General features: G+C 41.4%; 2 protein-coding genes across 3 annotated transcripts; one reads left to right on the top strand and one right to left on the bottom strand.

Moving 5' to 3' along the window:
• Window positions 1–482: 482 nt before the first annotated feature.
• npm3 (nucleophosmin/nucleoplasmin, 3) lies at window positions 483–3054 on the top strand. Its single transcript, XM_034151784.1, has 5 exons — window positions 483–700; window positions 864–949; window positions 1075–1194; window positions 1663–1756; window positions 2468–3054. The coding sequence occupies exons 1-5, from the start codon at window positions 625–627 to the stop codon at window positions 2572–2574; spliced, it is 483 nt and encodes a 160-aa protein (XP_034007675.1). The 5' UTR covers window positions 483–624; the 3' UTR covers window positions 2575–3054.
• A 7074-nt stretch (window positions 3055–10128) lies between these two features.
• trim8a (tripartite motif containing 8a) lies at window positions 10129–19999 on the bottom strand. 2 transcript variants are annotated; one of them, XM_034152112.1, is made up of 7 exons: window positions 19563–19999; window positions 18447–19045; window positions 13396–13491; window positions 12044–12277; window positions 11793–11824; window positions 11449–11564; window positions 10699–11327 (listed from the first exon to the last, which is right to left on the bottom strand). In XM_034152112.1, exons 2-7 carry the CDS (start codon window positions 19014–19016, stop codon window positions 10699–10701), a joined length of 1677 nt encoding a protein of 558 aa, XP_034008003.1. In that variant the 5' UTR covers window positions 19017–19045; window positions 19563–19999. The 2 variants fall into 2 exon arrangements, with proteins under 2 accessions (XP_034008004.1, XP_034008003.1); XM_034152113.1 differs by lacking the exon at window positions 19563–19999 and having other exon boundaries at window positions 10129–11327; window positions 18447–19016.
• Between the last annotated feature and the right edge of the window lie 563 nt (window positions 20000–20562).

The following is a 20562-nucleotide window of genomic DNA, read 5'->3' as shown; positions in this document are numbered from 1 at the left end:
AATTACATACAAATGCAGGGAGGAGGTTAAAGGTGGGGTAGGTAAGTTTGAGAAACCGGCTCGAGATACACTTTTTGTTATATTCCATGGAATGCTCTTAACATCCCGATAGCAATGAATATCTTAAGTGCTTTGACAAAAAATCCATAAAATCTTGTGCCCTCATTGGTCATGTGCGCGTTCGTGTGTGTTGGAGGAGGGGCTCTGTGAGGAAGTGGCAGATTTTTTCCGGCTGTGTATTTTCAAAATCTAGCGCACTCAAGCTGGTTTCTCCAAAATTACCTACCCCACCTTTAATGAATTTAAATTGGCTTAGAAAAACATTCCAAATAACAAATTGTGTTTCTATTTATGAATAACTAATAGGTGTAATTACTTAATTGTTATTTTCTATTACAATGGATATATTTTACTTGGTAACATTTCACGTAGCCTATGTTAGCATCGGCATCTCAAATACATTCCTGATGTTCTGGAGGAGGGGAAAAAAACCTGACCGAGCAACGGCGCACAGTTATGACGCGTCACGCAGTCAAATAGTCTGCGACACGCTTGTTTCTCTAGTGCAGTGTTCATTTCGCGATAAAGTTTTCACAGCAAACGTAATTTTTGTGCTCAGACAAAATGTCTTGCCACGACGAAGACTGCACGACAGACCACGGGCCAGCCGGTCAATCCAAGCTGGAGAGCTTCCTGTTCAGTGAGTCCTTTAAAATCCACTTTCTTCTCTGCTGGCGCACACGTGGGTCTCACCTGTGACTGAACATCGCGCTTTAATAAGTCTTTATTTCAGCCAGTGCACGCGCTTGCATGAAATCATTAAAACTGTTACTAAATCATCCTTTTCTTTACGTGTCTTCCAGGCTGTGAGCTGTCCTCTAAAGTGCCTTTCTACACTTTCCAAGGAGATGAAGAAGAGGACCTGGAGCATTTCCTTGAACTCAGAACAGTATGTACAATTATTTGGTATAACCAGAATCACCACATAAAAGTTTGTATCTAAGGCTGTGAAACCATACTGGCTACTTAAGATTTGAATGAATATAACCTGAATTATTTGTTTTATTGTGACAGATTTGTCTGGGAGAGGGTGCAAAGGAGGAGAGTAATGTGGTGGAGGTGACGGCCATGAACCACCAAGGAAAGACTGTGTCAGTGCCCATCGCCAACCTCCACATCAGCTGCCTGCCCATGGTACAGTTGGCCATTTATTTACATGTAACGACAAAGGGATAGTTCAGATTTTTGTAGTGAGTAGATGTTAGTCTGCACACCACCAGTTAGCAGGGGAGAATGACAGCACTCGAGCAAAGAAATGTACTGATGTGTTGATGGGATTTCATCAAAATGTATTCCAGCCAACTTAAAAAAATCTATATCTATATATTTAGATGATTTCCCCCCCTTTACCTTGTCGTCAGATGGGGAAACTGAAGCCATATATCTATATTAAAAGCCACCAGATTCCATTGCTAAAAAGATGTAATTGTATCTTGCAGAATACAGATGTTACTGGTCTATCACTGCCTCAATCAGTTATTTTGTGTGTTGTTGTGTGACTTTGGTGAATCCAAAAGAAACCTTTTTAAAACACCAATGTTTTAGACTATCTTGTTTTTGCATGGTAGAGATGTTTCTCAACTTTGACCTTCTTTTCCTCAGGTGAGTCTGGGAGAGTTTGAGCTGAAAGCCCCAGTGACCATTCGGCTGAAGGCTGGGACCGGACCAGTCACTGTCAGCGGGTTACACCTCATAGGTAACTACTAATCTTCTCTTTTAACACTCCCATACTTTTAAAAAGCTGTCAATATCTCTGCTGTCTGTGCATGTTAATATTAGATCAAAATGTAACACAATTTGATTAATATTACAATAGGAAGCATCATGAATTATTTGAATTATAGTATTGCCTGTTCTGCACAACCCTCCAAATATTTAGCACATTTATACATAAGCTATCTCTCATCCACCTCCATAGCAATACTGCACATATTTGATTTTATGATTCCTATTACTTCGCAACAGTATACGGCACGTAGTTCTTTAGTATATCCAGATTTGTCATGTTAAAAAAAATCTATATCTTAAACGTATAATAGTTTCAATTGTTTTTTATTTTATTTGTTGGTTTTTTTTTTTCTTACATTTGATCTTCTTTAACTGTGTTTATGTATGCACAATGTACACCAAGACAAATTCCCTGTATGTGTAAACCTACTTGGCAATAAACCTATTTCTGAAATATTTTTACCACGATCTTTCCGATCAATATTTAAGGCGTGTAATATAATTCCAGTAATGTTTAAAGGTTAGATTGTAACTGATTTAAAATGAATTACTTGTTGTAATAAGTGTGTGTAGCTGCATATTAACTGTGCATGAGGTCAACTAAAAGGGCAGATGAATAATTTTGAGTTTCATAATCTATCAAAATAGTGATTTAACTTCGCCCTCTGCTCTTTTGCAGCTTCAGAGGTTGAGGAGTCGGATAACATGTCTGATGACGACGATGACGATGAAGACGAGGAGGAAGAGATCACCCCCATTAAACCAGCAAAGAAGAAGCAGCAGTAGATGGAGAAGACCCTGTTAGATCTTTGGAATCCCCCCCCCCCCCCCCCCCCCCCCCCCCCCCTCACACGCTGATATGTTTTTTATGAGACAACATTTTTTTTCTACCGGACAGACACTCTTCTTCCTCCACACAGCCACGTAAATTCTCAGTGTGATGGCAGCTGGAAGCAGGAAGTGACATCATGACGGGCTCTTCTCCCTCTCCATCTAACCGCGTTAAAGACACTCACTTATAGAAGAACTGTTTTTCCTATGAAATGCTACAGTGATTTAAACTGTATGTGATACAGTCATGGATTTACTGCACCAGGGAAATGTCACTTTTTCCCACTCGTTATGTTTATATATACTGTACTTGTAAAAGTAACAGCATTGTTTGTATGTACTGGCCAGACGGGAATTGTTGTCCCAGCTGAGTGGTGCAATCAGATGACTTGCATAAATTGCAGTGTATTAAAAGATCTTTGTAGTTCAAAACAATATTGTTTTCTATGTGAAATGTCAATCATAAATGTGAAGATTTTGTAGTAAATTCATCAAGAAAAAAAAAATGGTTTTGTTTTATTTTGTCTCTTAAAATGTATAATTATTTCTAGCCTTTTACATTACGGTATAAGCATCTAATTGGTCAGATAAATGTAATCCCCTCTCAGAAACACGCACTACACCGTATGTTATTTGAGAGAGATTTTATTTTAGAGACTTGTATCGTGATTTTTACAACTAACGTATTTTGTTTTTCTTTTTATTCTGTCTCTACCAAAGCAGTACAGACAATTATTCACATTGACAAATGATGAAATACGACATGCATGCGGAGTTCGTGCAACAGTCACACAGGACTTTGTGCTATGACCTTAATTTATTTTTAAACAAAGTTCAATCAACTCTAATTTTTAGATGATGGAAAGCTGAAATAGAAATGTTTAACATCGTATTGTCTTAGATAAAATACCATATTTCAGCTAGCAAATTTGGGAAGCAGAAACCCAACCTACTGTCCTACATAAAATCCATGGACCCTAAAAAACTCAACTGAAAACTAGAGCCTTTTAAAGTGGATTAATGGTAACATCACGTGTGAACGGTTTGGAACTATCTTCATACTGAGATGCAATGGAGCTCTTTGACTCCCATTCCAGTTTGGATACATCCATAGAGCTGGACAATTATAAAGACAGACATCACACACATACAGAATACTCCAGTTGAAACATTTCTTGGCTTTACTTGACTCTGTAATGAAAAATTAAGATAACTGTCAACTGTAAATGGCCAATAAACCAGTCCATTCAACAGTTTGGCCCATCTGTCAGCTGCGGTTATCTCTTAATTTCTGCGTAAACCGAAAGACGGCTGCAGTCGCCATAAAGATAAGGCTGGAGGAGATACAGGGAGAGAGGTGGGAAAAATAAGAAAATGGAGAAGTACTTCAACCTATCTGAGCCATTCCCAGCTGATAGAGGACAACGCGTTGTGCTAGTTTACCAGAGCCTCTGTCCACCTTCATCACTGGGAGAGCTGCATAACCCAACTCAATCATCTTCCTAGGGAACATACATTACAATCCTCTTTAAAACTACCAGCCAGTATGAAAGAACCATTCAGATAATTATATATAATACAGTAAATAAAATGCAAAGGTGAAATTCTTCCATTCAAAACCTTAATTAAATTAGGTATGTAGGCTATGTTCAGAAACTTTTACTTAAAGGTGGGGTATGTAATTGATTTCAGAAACACTTTTTGTTATATTCCATGGAATGCTCTTAACATCCCGATAGCAATGAATATATTAAATGCTTTGACAATAAATACATTAAAACAAGTCATCTGTGGAAGCCGTGGCGCTGTAAAAAGCATGACCAATCATTTTAGCCGGCCCGGCTAAAATAACTGGATGGCCTACCTGCCTGTCAGCCTTCCATCTCGTGCTCAAACTTATCTCTTGCCCTCATTGGTCATGTGTGCGTTAGCATGTGTTGGAGGAGGGGCTCTGTAAGGAAGTGGCTGATTTTTTCCGGTTGTGTATTTTCAAATTCTAGCGCACTCGAGTTGGTTTCTCCAAAATTACCTACCCCACCTTTAAATGTAATTTATATATTTATATACTATCATATGTATATATGTCTCTGCTCCCATAGTATAAATCTATATTTCTGTTGCTAGAGTTTTTTGGTCTTTTATAGAACATTTAAATGTAAACAGAATTAGTATTGTGTAATATTTGTGATATATGTCTTTTCTACTGTAGATTTGTTTATATTTGCTGTTTATTTATTTTGTATTTTGTTATGTTTATACTTTATTCCACCTTTTAAATATTTCAATGTCTGAAAACACTGATGCTGTAAAACAAGAATTTCTCAATTTGGGATCAATAGAGTATCAATCTATCTAAATGAATCATTTTGGAGAAAATTGTTCCCTGTCTGTGTTTTACTGTTATCTATGATGATTTTGATACATTTTACTGCAGCATTAATGTGTATGCTGCATTTTAATGCTGCAGATGTTTACGGTTGTGCTTTATTTAACTTTCCATACTGTTGGGTTATTACATCTACAGCAATGCTTCATATTCTATAAGATCTTTATATCTTTATATATACACATGTAATAAGAGAACCGTGTATCTCTAAAAAGGCAAGGGTTTTTTAATAGTTAATTTACCTGAGGAAGTTGTAGAATTATATCCACAAATAAAGGTATAAAGTGAGTTGCATAAAAGGAAAATAATGAGTAAATACTCAAATGCATGAAATCCCAGCTCTCGTGTCTCTCCATGATGATGGACAGCATCACTGTGGCACAGCGGGACAGAGGAGGGAGAGATTGAGGGAGACGCAGTTAAACAAGCCGCACCACTGAGCACCAGATGTCCGTAAGCCAAGTTTTATCCCAACAACTGCCAGGTGCTGCCATGGTAACATGAGAAATGACCACCTGTGCGATCCCCTCGATGGCATCGTTCTGTGAACAAGGGAAAAGGGGGTTGAGAGGGAGGCAAAAAACAAGGGGACAGGGATGATGTTTTAAGATGATTTAGCATTTTTACTCAGCTGGCTCTTACCCCTGATTGCCCCAGCGCTCTCTCTCTGGGAGGGGAAGGTGATGATTGGAAGCTGACGGATAGCAAATCAATGTGTAACAATCCTCTAACTAGTTAATGTCACCTTGACTTGGAGCAGGTGCTGCTGCTTCTTATGTTCTGACTCATAAACCACATCCACCTCGGTGTACGTTGAATCAGAGCCTTTACACCACTTTTATTGGATATAGGGCTTTTATGGTCCAGCGCCTGTGTGGTGCATTGAGTCCTTAACCTTCGCTGTAGAGGTCAAAGCCTCCAGAGCAGGGCTTGTGTCTGCAGCCTAAGCAACAACGATCTGGCAGTAAACACGGTGATGCATGTTCAAATAAATGTCAATGAAATGAGGAATCACTCATTTTGATGACATTGTTTTTTGCCCAATAAGGGTTTTTTGTCTATTCTTTGGGTAATATGCTCTGTCACATATGTAATGTTCCTGTTGAATCAAAATAAATGAATTTCATGCTACCTCTTATTTGACTGTCATTTTGACAGTGAGGACATGACATTTTTACAGATAAATGACCATAACATTTCACACTTTTCCAAACATCTTGTAAAATATAATACATGTCTGTTGATCCACCATATCATGAAAATGTCCTGTAATGTTTACCACTTCACTTTTGATTACAGACAAATAAAACATATATATATCTGGCCTCATTCATTTCAGTACACCAAGAGAGGGCTTAGAAGCATATCAGCATAGTCCATTGATTACTGATTTGAATGAAAATGACTAATTATTGGAAAGAACACACACACACACACACACACACACACACACACACACACACACACACACACACACACACACACACACACACACACACACACACACACACACACACACACACACACACACACACACACACACACACACACTCATAAACGCCATATCACAGTTCAAAACGCTTCCTGGTCATTCGGACTGAAACCATCCAGATATGAGCCGTGGTTGTCCTCCCCTCTGAGCATCAGTGTCAAAGCAGGTTCACCGTTAAGGCAAGGAAAACGAGTTGAATTATATGTACATAATCATCTCTAATATCTAAATAATGTAGACTATTGTGCCCTTTACTGTGGGAAACATTAGCATTAGTCAAAGGCTAAATCTGCCTTAGTGAGATGTTGTTGTTCTCTTACATGATTTGAAAAGCTTTTGAAAAGATCCAGTAGTTTTAAATGAAAAAAGGGCAGATTTGTTATTAAAGGATACAAAAGCAATAGAAGAATCTAATTTGAAAAAAGAGCTGTGACCTTACTTTGTAGTCACTGGGTCACACAAATTGGAAAACATTGAGCTGAATATTGTTTATAATAATACTCAAAGATAGACAAATAAACCCTCAAATCCAATAAGTCATAAATAATTTGTACTAGCCTACAGAATTTTCAAGAAAACATTTCCCTCTAAAATGTGTTGAAATCAAAGTATAAATAGTACTGATATATGGAAAAACATACACTCAGACTATAATATAATTTACTTCTAAGAGTTGTACTTGAGTACACATAATTGTATACGTTTCCACCGCTGACACCTGCATGTGTCACTCCTGTGTGGTCCAAAGTTACTATGGCAACAGCTGAAGCACGCCACTGTACTCATTAACTGCATACAGCTGTCCTCTACAGAGGGACTCTGCGAGACTGGTACAGTTCACCTGCACACACACCCTTCACATCTTTTGTTTATTTCACAAAATTCTTTATTCTTGCCTGATTCCTTTCAGCTGTAACTCAACAGAAGACTGGTTTATGTTACAATGATTTCCACAGGCAAAAATAGACCGGCAGATCAATAAGCATTGGCCACGGATCTTTGTCTTTGATGTTGTGTGTGTGTGTGTGTGTGTGTGTGTGTGTGTATGTGTGTGTGTGTGTGTGTGTGTGTGTGTGGGTGGGTGTGTGGGTGTGTGTGTGTGTGTGTGTGTGTGTGTGTGTGTGTGTGTGTGTGTGTGTGTGTGTGTGTGGGTGTGTGTGTGTGTGTGTGTGTGTGTGTGTGTGTGTGTGTGTGTGTACACTTCTATCCTTGATTGGAGTTCTGGCACTGATTTCAAAGGCCTTATCAGATGCACGTTAGCATTTTGAATGGTTGATTAATAGCCACTCTGTATGCATTATGATGTATACGTCCGTGTTCCTGTCCGTGTAACTGTTTGTGTCCACACTAAAAGCACTAATGACCACTCATTCCACATACTATAATACTTAAGGCAACAATATTTTTTACTTCTCACATCCACCAAACACTGACAGGACAGTTATGCAAGCTGCCAGCTGTTCAAATGTATTGGGACTATGTCAATAATAGTCATCTAAAGCCAAGAGTTACAGAGGAGAGCTGCACCCTCCGTGTCAGTGATGCTCAGTACATTCCAGGAGTTTTTGGGAGGAAATGTTTTCATACATCCCATTTCTCTGTGTGATTTGACAACTTTCTTTATTTTTAAATGATTACTTTCACCTCTACCCTGTATACAAAACCCTTTCTTAGGAACTGGTACTAAAATCATAGGTGTTTTTATGGGGGAAGACTTAACAGATGTGGGTATAATTTCCACTTATCCATCATCCACTGCCTCCAGCAAAAGTGGTTGTATAGCTGTGATGTGAATGTTTCCAAGCTTTAAAGGACATCTAAGGATGCCAAAGACTGTTGAACATTTCATCTAATGTAAATGTGTTCTGAGAGACATAATAAATTACACTGGGCCAGAAAATGTGTTTGAAATGAACAGATAGGGTGAGTGGCCTCTGTTATCCCAATAGCACATCTAACCACTGAGTAAAGCACACAAACAACAGCTGCACAACAGCTGACAGTTCCCCATGCATTGAACACACACACACACACAGACTCACGTCCTTTTGCAGGCAGGGGCGTGTTGTACTCATACACATACAGCTCCAACACACCTGCCACAACAGAGCACAGCTGTCAAGTGCATCACACTTTACCCTATATGTAACCTCCCTTCTGCACATATATGAGGAACCACAGTATCTGGCTGATGGTCCCGTGACACCTCAGCACATGCTCGTACAACAGGATACGACTCGCACCAACGCTGCCTATAGAGCGGCACAAACCAAACACTCACAAAGCTAAATGCCTTTTTCAAGCTAGTGCTACCTCAAATGTTGATAAATGACTTTAAGACTGTATAAAGATCTGTTGAGGGCATTCAAATTAATGCTAAAACAAATCAAAATAAGACTAAACTCAGCTGTCTTTGTCATTGAAATCCCTTACTTTGATGTTTTTACAGTTTAAAAAACAGAAAATATCTCTATGTATTAAATGAGTGGTATGGCCCCCTTCACGATATCTGTATGTTTTATTAATAACACACACAGAAGGAACGATGCTCAAGGGGAATGCTAATAGTCTTCCACACACACGCACACACACAATAAATGTCAGATTCACGGCACACTGTACCTAAACCTCAGCTCCTCCTACTCCTCTCTACCTCATGTTTTCACTGCCAGAGGGGGCCGGGCTCTTTAGAAAGGGTATCAGCAATTTTACTATTCACGCTCTTGAATTTGAATGAAGAAAAACAGTCTGGACAAGAGAAAAAGGAGAACGAAACAGGCGGGCAGAACATTTTATAACCCATAAATAAGTGATGTGCCTCACTTGCTCTGTTCCCCCCCTCTCTAATCATTCCTCCCTTTCTCCTCTCCTCCCTCTAAGCCCTCCACCCCGCCCCTCAGCTCGCTCCCTCTATCACACCGTCTAGCTGAGGGGGAGGGGAATGATGAAAAGAGTATGAGTGACAGATAAGTAGATGACTATGCTGTCCCAACCCTCATTAAAACTCTGCGCCTATATCTTCCGCCGCTCAAAGCCTCCTCCTCCTCCGTGTCGAGCCCCGGCAGATGATACCCCGGGAGAGGAAGAGAGAGAGGTGAGAGGAGGGAGGTGCTGCTGCTGCTCATCAGTTATTCCTGTTCTCTGACCTAACTTGACAATGAGCTCCAATAATGAGACAAAGAGGGATGAGACAGAGATTTTGCCAGAGACCAGGATGTTGACAAGGAAGTGAACTGTCCTAAATTGGCAGATAATGGGCCCTCTGTGGTCTGGTCTGTAACAAATCATCGCCCCAACCTCCTGCACCACGTTGCTCTGACTGCAGAATGTCCTAAACATGTGGTCATCCACCTCAACATTTACAAGATCCTATGAATAGACTGTGTGTAAAATGTAGGGTGGGATGCACTGCAATAATAGCTTTCCTTTCTTTTACAGGAAGCTCTGACTTTTCAACTGTAACCCACTGAGTAAAACTGTAAAACCTCTTAGCTTAAACAGATCGCACGACGTGCTGCTCAGTACAAACAGACCTCTGTGCCCCACTTTGAAGTTTATAATATAAATATGGATAAAAGCCCACAGGATTACATTAAAATGTGTAAACCAATGCTTAAAATACAACAAAATGTCAATTTATATGCTTGTTTATTCAACATTTTCCACTTATTTTGGTTTATTCATAATCTTGTATAAAAATGTATGAAAAACCTGACAAGCATTTGGAGTCCAGTGTTTCTAAAGCCACATGGACTTTGGAGTGCATGGAGAGGCTCCATGCTTGCTTTTAGCCGCAAACAGGAAATAATCAAGAGCTAGGAACTTGCAAGTACAATAAGAGCGTGTTAACAGTCTTTTTAGGCACTGAAGTCTCTGAAGTCCCATGTCAGGACTCATGATGAAGGATATGTTGTTTCTTTTGTTCACTGCTTGAATGGATTTAAGACTACATTATTCACATAAGCACTTCCAGTCAAATTGAAATAAATAAAAACACAAACTGTTTAATTAGAGCATTATTATGATTCAGGAAGTAAACAGGAGTACTAACGTTAACAGGGCATGGTTTCCCGAAAACGGGGTCAAGTAAAAGTCCAAATAACATTATCATGAACGTATGTTGGAGACACAAACTGATAACATATCTCTGATCCTAAATGAAAAGGAACAAAGAACAAAAATAAACGCTGATTGTGGTTTATTACTTGGTCCCGTAATGCTTGTTTGAAGACTGGCCGTACAGCCCGTAGAAGTCAGGGTGCCTGGCTGTCATGGGGAAATGCTGCAGAGGCTGGCTTGAAGATAGCGGGGCGTGGGGGGGGAACTCCTGAGAGGTCATGGAGGGGAAGGAGTCCGAGGCTGGGTACGGGGGCCGGGCACGAGGGGCCGGGGCCCGGGAGCAGCAGCAGTTGTTCAGACTGCACATCAGTACTTTCCTTCCTTCATACATGGCTTGTTGCGAGGCACCTCCATTGGGGAAATGAGAGGAGGGGAAAATGGTCCCTGAGTGGTGGCTAGAGCTGGACCCCAGACCCACCATGTGATGGGCGGCAGCGTCAAGCAGGTGGCTGTGGCCGGGAACACCGTGAGGATTCTGGGAGAGACCCTCAGAGGAATACAGGGCATGATGGCTCTGATCAGACAGGAAGGGCTTTTTGCTGCTGTAGAGCAAGGGTGGAGGTTCCTGGGAGGCGGAGTTTGGTGTGTTACTGTCCAGAAAAGCCATGCCATATTTCCTCTTCTGTGGTCCTGAACTAGTCCCCATGTGGGGGCCAGCGGGGGTGCTGTGAGACGGCAACATCTCAAGAAGGGACGTGTCGTTGAACGGCTCTGAGAATGGAAAGTGAGGCAGAAAGTGTTAACAGTTAAATATGAACATACAACATCTTGGAGATCGTTGTTGAACATCGTAAAAATATATTTTTATTTACATATCGTTATAGTATCTTACCTTCCAACATTTTTCGCATGTTCTTTTCTCTTGTTGAAAGTTCTGATATCAGATGTTGAGAGTTGAGCTGGCCCACTCTGAGTGCAGGCAGAGAACCACTTAGGTGTGAGTTTGACCTACAAATAAAAGAGACACACATATAGTATTGTGGACCACATTCAATATAGTTTGCACACTCGCTTGAGATGCATTGTGCACCTTGACACTTTCATTAGACTGGATTACTGGAAGCATACTTCTGTATTGTATGTATGCTTCTGAGGTAACGTATACTCTTAGACATGACAAACACTAAACAATCACATACCGGTAAAATGAAATAGAGTAGAAGAAGAAATCCTTACCTGTCCATTAGCAGCTGGTATGGTTTTGTGTTCTAAAAAAATCAATTAAGATGCACAAGTTAGTCAGACCCACAATCTAACAGCTTATGAAGAAATACAGACAATAGACCTACTGATAATGTGAACAACATGTATCTTCATTTGTAATTCATTTGCTATGTGTGTGACAATGCCATTGTGTTCTTGAAAATCCACCATATATTCTGTTTATGTTGTGTTTGCGTGGCTGAAAAGACATGAATGCCCTGTACCTTCATGAAGTTAATGCCTTCTGCCCTTTTGAAGAACGTTTGCACTGAGCTCAGGAGTTTTTCTGCTTCCTGGCGCCTTTCGTTGAGCTGCAAAACCTGCTGGGAGTTTTTCCTAACATACGCGGTGTAGGTGCTCTCCAGTAACTGCATGGTTTCACTCTGGTTGGCTTCTAGCAGCGCATGCATCCTCTGATACTGGGCTCTCGCTCGCTCCTTCAGTTCAGACACCGCATCCTGTGGAGGAAAGTTGATTTACAAACACATTCACTTGTACCAAACACACACGCCACCTCTTTCATATGACAACATTAATTTACTAGCAATGGAGAGTATGACTGTGGAAATCACAGTAATGTCTTTAATGACTGAGTAGTAGCTTTTGTTGTGCCTGTGAAATGACACAGATGTCATCACTTTTGATTTTACCATTCTGTCTTTAGTCTATCTTTTGCAAGTTGCCTGAAGGTAGAATATAACATTCGTGAAGTGCTAATTGTAACAAACCCATTTACCCTTTATACCAATAACAGTATTGCTGCAGTATCTTAGCATTAGCATCTAAGCTAAGCTAGCACTAATTTAGAGTTAAAGGTGGGGTAGGTAATTTCGGAGAAACCAGTTTGAGTGCGCTCGAATTTGAAAATACACAACCGGAAAAAATCTGCCACTTCCTTACAGAGCCCCTCCTCCAACACACACGAGCGTGCACATGACCAATGAGGGCACGAGATAAGTTTGTGCACAGATGGAAGGCTGACAGGCAGGTAGTCCATCCAGTTATTTTAGCCGGGCCGGCTAAAATGATTGGTCGTGCTTTTTACAGTACTACGGCTTCCACAGATGACATTTTTTTATGGATTTTTTGTCAAAGCACTTAAGATATTCATTGCTATCGGGATGTTAAGAGCATTCCATGGAATATAACAAAAAGTGTATCTCGAGCCGGTTTCTCAAACTTACCTACCCCACCTTTAAGTCCCGGGATTTAAAATAAATGCTTCAAAAAACAGCAGTGAATCGATATGTTCAGTAATTATAGGTTAAGGTTTTCTGACTTCATTATGTGGAATCAGTGCTTTTAGAAGGTGAACATTTACTTGCAAAAAGCATTTCCACCCCAATGCACCAGCCATTAAAACCTAGAAATAAATTACATTTTCTTTTCGTTTTACAACAGTGAACAAAGGTACATTGTCATCATTTCATTACAGCAGCGTGTGGAAGAAATTATAGCACAGGAACCCCCATGGTGATAAAGAGCCAAGGGACAAGTAATGATACTGTTCAGAATGGTGTCTCAGAAAGTACATGAAATATATATGCATAGATTATATATATAATAAGTATTGTACCTTCACCAGAGTCTTGTCTGACTCCAGCTTGGTGAGCTGCTCATCGATGTTCTGAACACGCCCGTCCAGCCTGCCCTGCTGCCTCATTAGCATGGCCTGTGGAGAGAGGACATACAATGGATGGATTACAGAGATACAACTCAAAATATGAACTCTTCTTGAAACTTAAATCCTGGCTGCTATTCATGAGTCACTAAAACGTCACATTTCTGATCAGACGGAGGAAATGGCAGCTGCCAGGAGCAACCACATGCATTTATCGATAAGAGCACACCAGCAAACACAATTGCACAAATCCATCTCTGACAGCTTTTAAGTTTATCACAGGCCGTGCTACATCAAGGACAGTCCATTGTTGGAGCCTACTTCCTCTGTGGGCTCGATGAGAGTGCAAAAAGAGCCGGTAAACATAATCCTTCTCCATTTACTGCAGGAGAGGGAAATCAATCTACAGTCACCGGCTGACAGCTAACTAGGAACAGGGGCGGGCAGGTACGCTTTTTAATGAACTGTTTCTGCATGGGGAAAGGCACCATGCCCAAATAAGAGGAAACCCGCTGCCATGGCAACAAAGCCTTGTGTATGTATTTATATGTGGAAGCTAATGTGTATGTGAGGGAGCAGGAGGGAACAGAAAGCGGGGGCTTCTCACTACCCCTCTCTGCTTTCTCATTTTGCCACATGCATTGCTCCCATTGTTTGCATTGGCCTCTGTGTCAGTGACAGATTGTCATGTCTGTGTGCATAATGCCCGGCTCCGCTCTCTCCCTCCGCTTGAGTGTGCATGGGAGAATGGGAACGGGATGAAAAGTGCTATAGGGCTCTGCTTGCACATGCCAAGAACGGACAGAAAGAAAGCGAGAAAGACGTACAAAAAGGAGAGTGAAACCAACAGAGGGAAAGTTTGAATTAAAAAAATCAAGATAGGGAGAAGGAGGACATTCCTGCGGTCTCTAGTGAGCATGTTTCAGGGAAGCTACGTTGTGGTATCACAGCAACAGGCCTCTTCAGCTGCTTATAACACTCGTGGAGTCTTATGTTCAACAACTGGCTGGCAAACTATACCAGAGTGAACCCTTCAAACAGTCCGTTTTCAAAAACAAAACCGGAAAAACTCTCTAAAGGACATAAGGCAATACATACACCCTGATTTGCTTGTTTGCATGTCCTCTAAAACCGTCCTTTGTAGTGAAGAAGTGCTAAAATGTTCACTTGGGAAAATATTTCTGTTTCCTCTGCTTCACATGGTCACAATCTAAGATAACTTTGATTATGAAATGGACTTTGGACTATTGACAAAGGACGCAGTAACATGAGAAATACCACATAAAAAACACTAGTCTATATACTCATTCTGCTCTAAGCACAGTTTTGGTCTCCGCCAACTCCTAGCTGGCTTTTTAGCAGCTAAACTAACTTGTAAAATGTTAGCTAGTAACTAGAAGTGTCAGTCTGCTTTGCTGAGCAGGAAGTGTACACAGGTTTAAGCTGTTTGCCTAGCTGTTGGTCTAGCTCTTTTCCTAGCTGCTAGCTGCGGCTGGAAATGTTGCTGATGAGAGCAGTGAGGGTGAAACAAAGTTGACATACAGCCATATAACCAAAATAATTAATTGAAAGACACTAAAAAACCCTGTGGAGCTGAAGAGTTAGGTGATTCCTCTGTTGTTCGTTTAATCTATTGTTCATGCAGAAGTATTGATCAGTGCAGCTTTAAGTGCTTAGAAGAAAACATTGAATTTCCAATAATATGACCATGCATTAATCGCCGCATCCCTAATGCAGTTCAGACAGTCAGCATTTAAGGGGGTCTCACTAGAATAATCTAAAGTTCATTTTATTTTATGGTGTAATACCGGGGCCTTTATAGAGAGCACAAGAGACTGGGACTAACCAGAGCTGTTGAAGCAAGCCCACCATCATAAAATTATAAATTAGATAGTTGGTGCGGCAACAAGACGGTTGTTATTTAGCCCTAAGGTAACTGTATGCCGTGAGATTTTATCTACATGAATAGCATTCTTTGTAATTCATGTTCGGAGAAATAAAAGCCCATAAGGCGTTCAATATCTTTCCCTGTAACATCGGCAAAGCTCAGCACATTGGACACTATTCTTTTACATTCCTTGTTTTTGGAGCCTATAAATCCTATGGATAATATGACTCCTCACTGCACTGGAGAGCAGTTGCAGATTGCTAACAACTGAATACCCCCCTCCTCGTTCACCCCTCCTTTACAAGGCCACAGTGACGAGACGCTGAGTGCAAAATCGTGGTAACGCCGTGGTACCTTCCAGGACCTTCCCCTCGCTCAGAGGACTCCTCACCATGCGCGGCTGGCGTAACCGAAGTTTTACAAGCGTGTCCGATAACAGTAAGGTTTTTTTTTTACCATCTACAATAACTTTGTTTATTGTCCAACAACACAAGCACTGGATTCAGGTGGACAATTGGTATACATTGGTAGTTTTTATTTTACCAATGAAATAGAAGCAGAAGATTGCAGAAGTGAGGAGTGTAAATGATGATTGAGGCAAAACCAGTTAAAATACATTCATTCATCAGGCCTTCAAAACACACAAGACGCCCAAAGAGCTTCTGTTGCAGGTAACGTTAACTTCTTTGTGCACCTAAAGAGGTGGAGACCTTCTCACATGAGACTGCCAGCATTCATGTTGGAAAGTGTGTGTGTGTTCCTTAATCATGTTTGACATACACATCACACACCTCTACTTCATACACTTATGATTATCTTCTTTAAACAACCCTGACTTTGTCGTGCGAACCCGCTCTGCTACCTACTTACTTGGCTGTGTTTCTTGTTTGATCCAGTTTTTCATGTACTGTTTTCACAATACTTTTTAGTCAGCACCCTTGCAATACTAACAACTGTCTTAACAAAACAGTGCATACAGCTCAGTGATATCTTATGGGAGGAAACAGGATAGAACACTTTGTTGTGTGATCGCTATGGTGCGTGACTTCTTTTTGGGCCTGGATGTTTCTGCTCAACAACAATGTCTTCCTCATTTTGTCATGTTTCCTCCAATTCCCTTTTTTGTCTTGTGTGCTTGAAATAGCATAAGAGGACAGGAGGGAACTGTCTGGTTGCGGATCTCTCTGTAGCAGCGTGAAAGCCTACCTTTATCAAGATTAAATCCACCAATGATCACTTTCCCCACTGTCCTATTTAGGCATCCAGACACCCGCGGGTTGCCAGGAAGCTCATGTTTAAATGAGGAGCCTCAGGCTCAATGAACAGAGAGCCTCTTTCACAATCAACTGACAACTATTCCCCACGTCTGATGTCAATGGACTGCCCTCAGCATTCTGGGGACCTGACTCACTCCAGCCCAAAGACAAGAATCTGCAAACGGCAGAGCCTCCATGAGCCACGGTTTCCTGCCTGAGAAAACCAAGGTGAGGCTGTGTGGGAGGGCTCCTCCTCCGCCGGTCCCAGGGACGACATAACTATTATATTACTCTGCCTTTCTCGTCATGAAATTACCAGCAAGCATGCGAAAGGTTACTGCAAGTGCCTCCTTTGAGAGCCAAAGACAACCAAAGATTTGATCATAGCTACATTGGTTTTTCCCTTTTTGTTTATCCCAAAAGTAACAGGGGGGCTGCCAGGGGAATTTCAAATCCTTTTACAGAAATAGACCACAGTTCTGTGAAGGAGAACGACCTCTTAGTAAGAAATGAAGAGAAGCCGCTCTGGCCTAAATTACTTTAAGAAATGAACCAGCATACAGGAAGCCTAACTTTATCAGTATGAGAGTGCACTTTGTGTCTGTAGGCCCAAGCATGGACAGTGTTAATGTGAAAAGAGCCAGGAGCTGTGACTCCTGGATAACTCCACGTATCTGCGAACATACAGTTGTGAAAAAACAGAAAAGATGGGTGGGTGTGTGCATGTGTGTGTAGAGAGCAGCTGTGGAAAGGGCTGAACAGACATCTTTTGTCCCAATAATAGCTCTGAACCAGAGCAACAGTTTCTACCAAAGATTTCAACCATTTGTGATCCCCACACTGGAAAGAAATGTGCCTGTAACTTTCCCAACTGGAATAATAAGATCACCAAACGTGTCAACAAGACACGGCAGATGCTAAAACTAATCTGATTCTCACTTCCGCCCCTTCACTGATAGGGAAGAACAGGGAAGAAATGTGTATAAAGCAGTGTGGGTGGCTGTTTTTTTACACCTTGCCACTTACATTAGACTTGTGAGAGGAGAGTGGACTGAACAAATGTACAGAACTCAGGCAAAATATAACATGGTGGTTTTATGCAAGACACTCTATGAATCCTGAGATCAACCCTGCCAAGGCAGTCCTTTGTTTACCTGCTTTCAGTTAGATGAACACACTGCAGAATGTATTCTCCTCACAGCTTTTCTACCTTTGTCTCATTTAAAAGTTCCAACTCCTGGTGGCAAACGGTTGAAATTCAAAGTTGTATACTTTCTTGCTTGTGAACATTTTCACATATCACCACAATTCTTTCTCAAAATGAGTATATCAGTTTATTTAGATCAGCCTCTAAAGCCTTGCCAGTGTGCATTTCCTCCTGAACAAATCCTGAAACTGATCAGGGTAGCTTCCATCAACAAACTGTGGATCCACCCCCAGTGCACAGGGGTCATCATTTCCGGTGGATGCAGATTGCATCACAGCACTTACCCGAGGGCACAGGGCGGCTAATGTGAAGGCGTGGCGACGGTGTGGAATGGGTGTTTTGATCAAGGTTAAAAGCTGTGTGGGTTGTAGGCCTGCATGTGTGTGAATGTGTTTGCTATCATCTATTCTGATGGGGGGGGTTTCACCTGTCCAGTCCTCTCACATCAGAGGAGACCAGAGGAAGTAGAAAACAAGACAATCTGAATGCTTCCTTGATATTTACAGGAGAATCCATGGAGGAAATCAAATAATCTGAATACTTCCTTGATATTTACAGGAGAATCCATGGAGGAAATCAAATATTTTGACAGTCACCTGCCAGTCAGCTGATGGTTTCAAGTGATTGGGTGAGTAGGAGAGAATTTGTGGGTTACCTGCATTTGTATGCGTTGCGTATCCACATCGCAGACTGTGTGTCTTTGGTTAGTGCAGTGGGAGATGCAGCAGAACGGACACAGAGCCACCTGCTCCTCCTCACAGTGGAGCAGCCTGTACTCCTCATGACTGGGACAGGTCCAAGCGCTCAGCTCCTCAGCGTCCACTAACAGGTGTCCAGGGGCCGCACAGGGCTGCTGAAGGTGAGTCTGGATATGAGTTTGGCAGCAGGGCTCCTTGCAGCGCAGACAGACCTTCCTCACAGGCAGTGGGGGGCCTCGTCTGCAGAGGACACAGTGCAGCACGGCAGGGACTTTCTCAGTGTTCAACGCGTTAAACGTCTTCACTATGTTGGCCAGTTTAAAGTTCTTCTCCAGTGTGGGTTTCTGCTCGTAGTCATGGTTGCATTCGGGGCAGCGGACCGCAGAATTTTCCTTGGCCCAGGCCTCAGAGATGCAACTCTTGCAGAAGTTGTGCTTGCATGGGAGCTGGATGGGTTCTTCAAAAACATTCAAGCAGATGGGACACAGAAGCTCCTCTTCGAAGCAGTTTTTCCAACTTTCATCCATGGCTTCAGCTGGATCCAAACTGATGTTGGCTAAAAATAGAAAAACTGAGAATTATTTTTTAATATTATCGATTATCTTTTGAAATATATAGGAATACCCTTGTGAGAACTAAGCGTACCAATGTCTTATTTATTCTTGATTAACATAGTATCCAAAATGGCACAAGGTAGAGAAATTATTTTGAGGTAAATGCGTATTAAGAGTAGATCAGTGTCAAATGTCCAATTAAAGTGCAACCACCGTGAAACTTCGACAAAACATGCCAAACTATTATCACTATAAAAGTATTCACATAACGTACAATGACAATATAACATTTGGTTTGTGAATTTTCGCTGGGGAATTCACGACAGGACGTTGCAAGCTGTGGCGTTTTAAAGCAAGTGACAACTTGCTACGGAATAACGCTGTAAAAGGGACCAATAAAATGTCACACTGGGCTACACCGAAAATGTATTTCTACGCGAACACAGTGTTTATTCTGATATAAAACAGTATCTGATGAAACATATAAGACGTATTCTGTAAGAAGAAAGGCAACATTACCAACTATGTATTTCCCATGTCGTTAGAGGACTCCGGTGCACCTATAATGCCGAGCTTCGCATCCAGCAGCCCGCGGTGAGATCCGGCTCCGGCGGGGGGATTACGGCCGTGTGTCCGACGAACTGCTCCACACACCCCGGATTTTATTCGATTCCCGGCTGTTATTCCGATGGTTTCGCTTTCCCGTCAACTCTGAGTAATATTCTATGGTAAGTGTAGGCAGACGGTGACTCGTCGGCAGGGAGCTCAGTGCTTCCACACCGACTGCCCTCCTCCGATAACGTGACCCGTCACAGAGCCGATACAAGGCGGGGAGGAGCCGAGTGGAGGAAGGGAACAGCCACAGCAAACTCTACCGGAGAGACTGCTCATGACCGGGAGACATTTGTGTGACCTGTCCCTCCTTTGCTCAACCCGTTTTTAAAATATACTGAAGTCGACGCTGGCACGGACAGAGGCTCTCAGGGGCCCATAACAGGGTACAAGTGCTGTGCATTAGGGGAATATTTAAACAAATAAAGGTTGAATGATGGTTAACGCCTTTGTTTTGAGTAGAATTATAAATGTGGTATATTTGGTTGTGTAAACAAAGTCTTAAATGGCGAATATATTTTTGTTAATAGTTAAATAATGCTTATAGATGGATTGAATATTGGGTTGCCAGGTTTTTACTGTTAACTGTTTGGGTTAACACCAGCCAAAGGGATTGTGACAAAACTTGCTCGTATTATTGACTTTTAATTCAACTAGAAAGCAAAAGTAAATATGTTTCAACATTACTAATGCTCAAGTACTTCTTAATTCTTCTTTTTAATGAGTCTCATTTTTTACAAGACAATACATACATGATCATTATGTTTTTATTCAATAAATAATCACCATCATGAATTTGACAGTGGAAATTCAAGTTGTACTTTTAATGTAATTAAGGTGCCAGAGTTCATTATAAAAAGCATAATTTTAAGCTTTGAATAAAAACTGTTCCAGGGCTGGTTCTCCC

Source organism: Trematomus bernacchii, unplaced genomic scaffold (genome assembly GCF_902827165.1).
Source record: "Trematomus bernacchii unplaced genomic scaffold, fTreBer1.1, whole genome shotgun sequence".
Lineage (NCBI taxonomy): Eukaryota > Metazoa > Chordata > Actinopteri > Perciformes > Nototheniidae > Trematomus > Trematomus bernacchii.
This window is presented reverse-complemented; position numbering and strand designations above follow the sequence as displayed.

What these genes read in the sequence shown, in the direction of transcription:
- trim8a (XM_034152112.1), bottom strand. Translation starts at nt 19,016, where the DNA reads ATGGATGAAAGTTGGAAAAACTGCTTCGAAGAGGAGCTTCTGTGTCCC. An exon ending in AAGGCATTAACTTCATGAAG is followed by an intron (nt 11,825 to 12,043) that starts GTACAGGGCATT and finishes TGATTTTTTTAG; the next exon opens with AACACAAAACCATACCAGCT. An exon ending in TACCAGCTGCTAATGGACAG is followed by an intron (nt 11,565 to 11,792) that starts GTAAGGATTTCT and finishes TTTTATTTGTAG; the next exon opens with GTCAAACTCACACCTAAGTG.
- npm3 (XM_034151784.1), top strand. Translation starts at nt 625, where the DNA reads ATGTCTTGCCACGACGAAGACTGCACGACAGACCACGGGCCAGCCGGT. An exon ending in GCTGGAGAGCTTCCTGTTCA is followed by an intron (nt 701 to 863) that starts GTGAGTCCTTTA and finishes CGTGTCTTCCAG; the next exon opens with GCTGTGAGCTGTCCTCTAAA. An exon ending in CAGCGGGTTACACCTCATAG is followed by an intron (nt 1,757 to 2,467) that starts GTAACTACTAAT and finishes GCTCTTTTGCAG; the next exon opens with CTTCAGAGGTTGAGGAGTCG.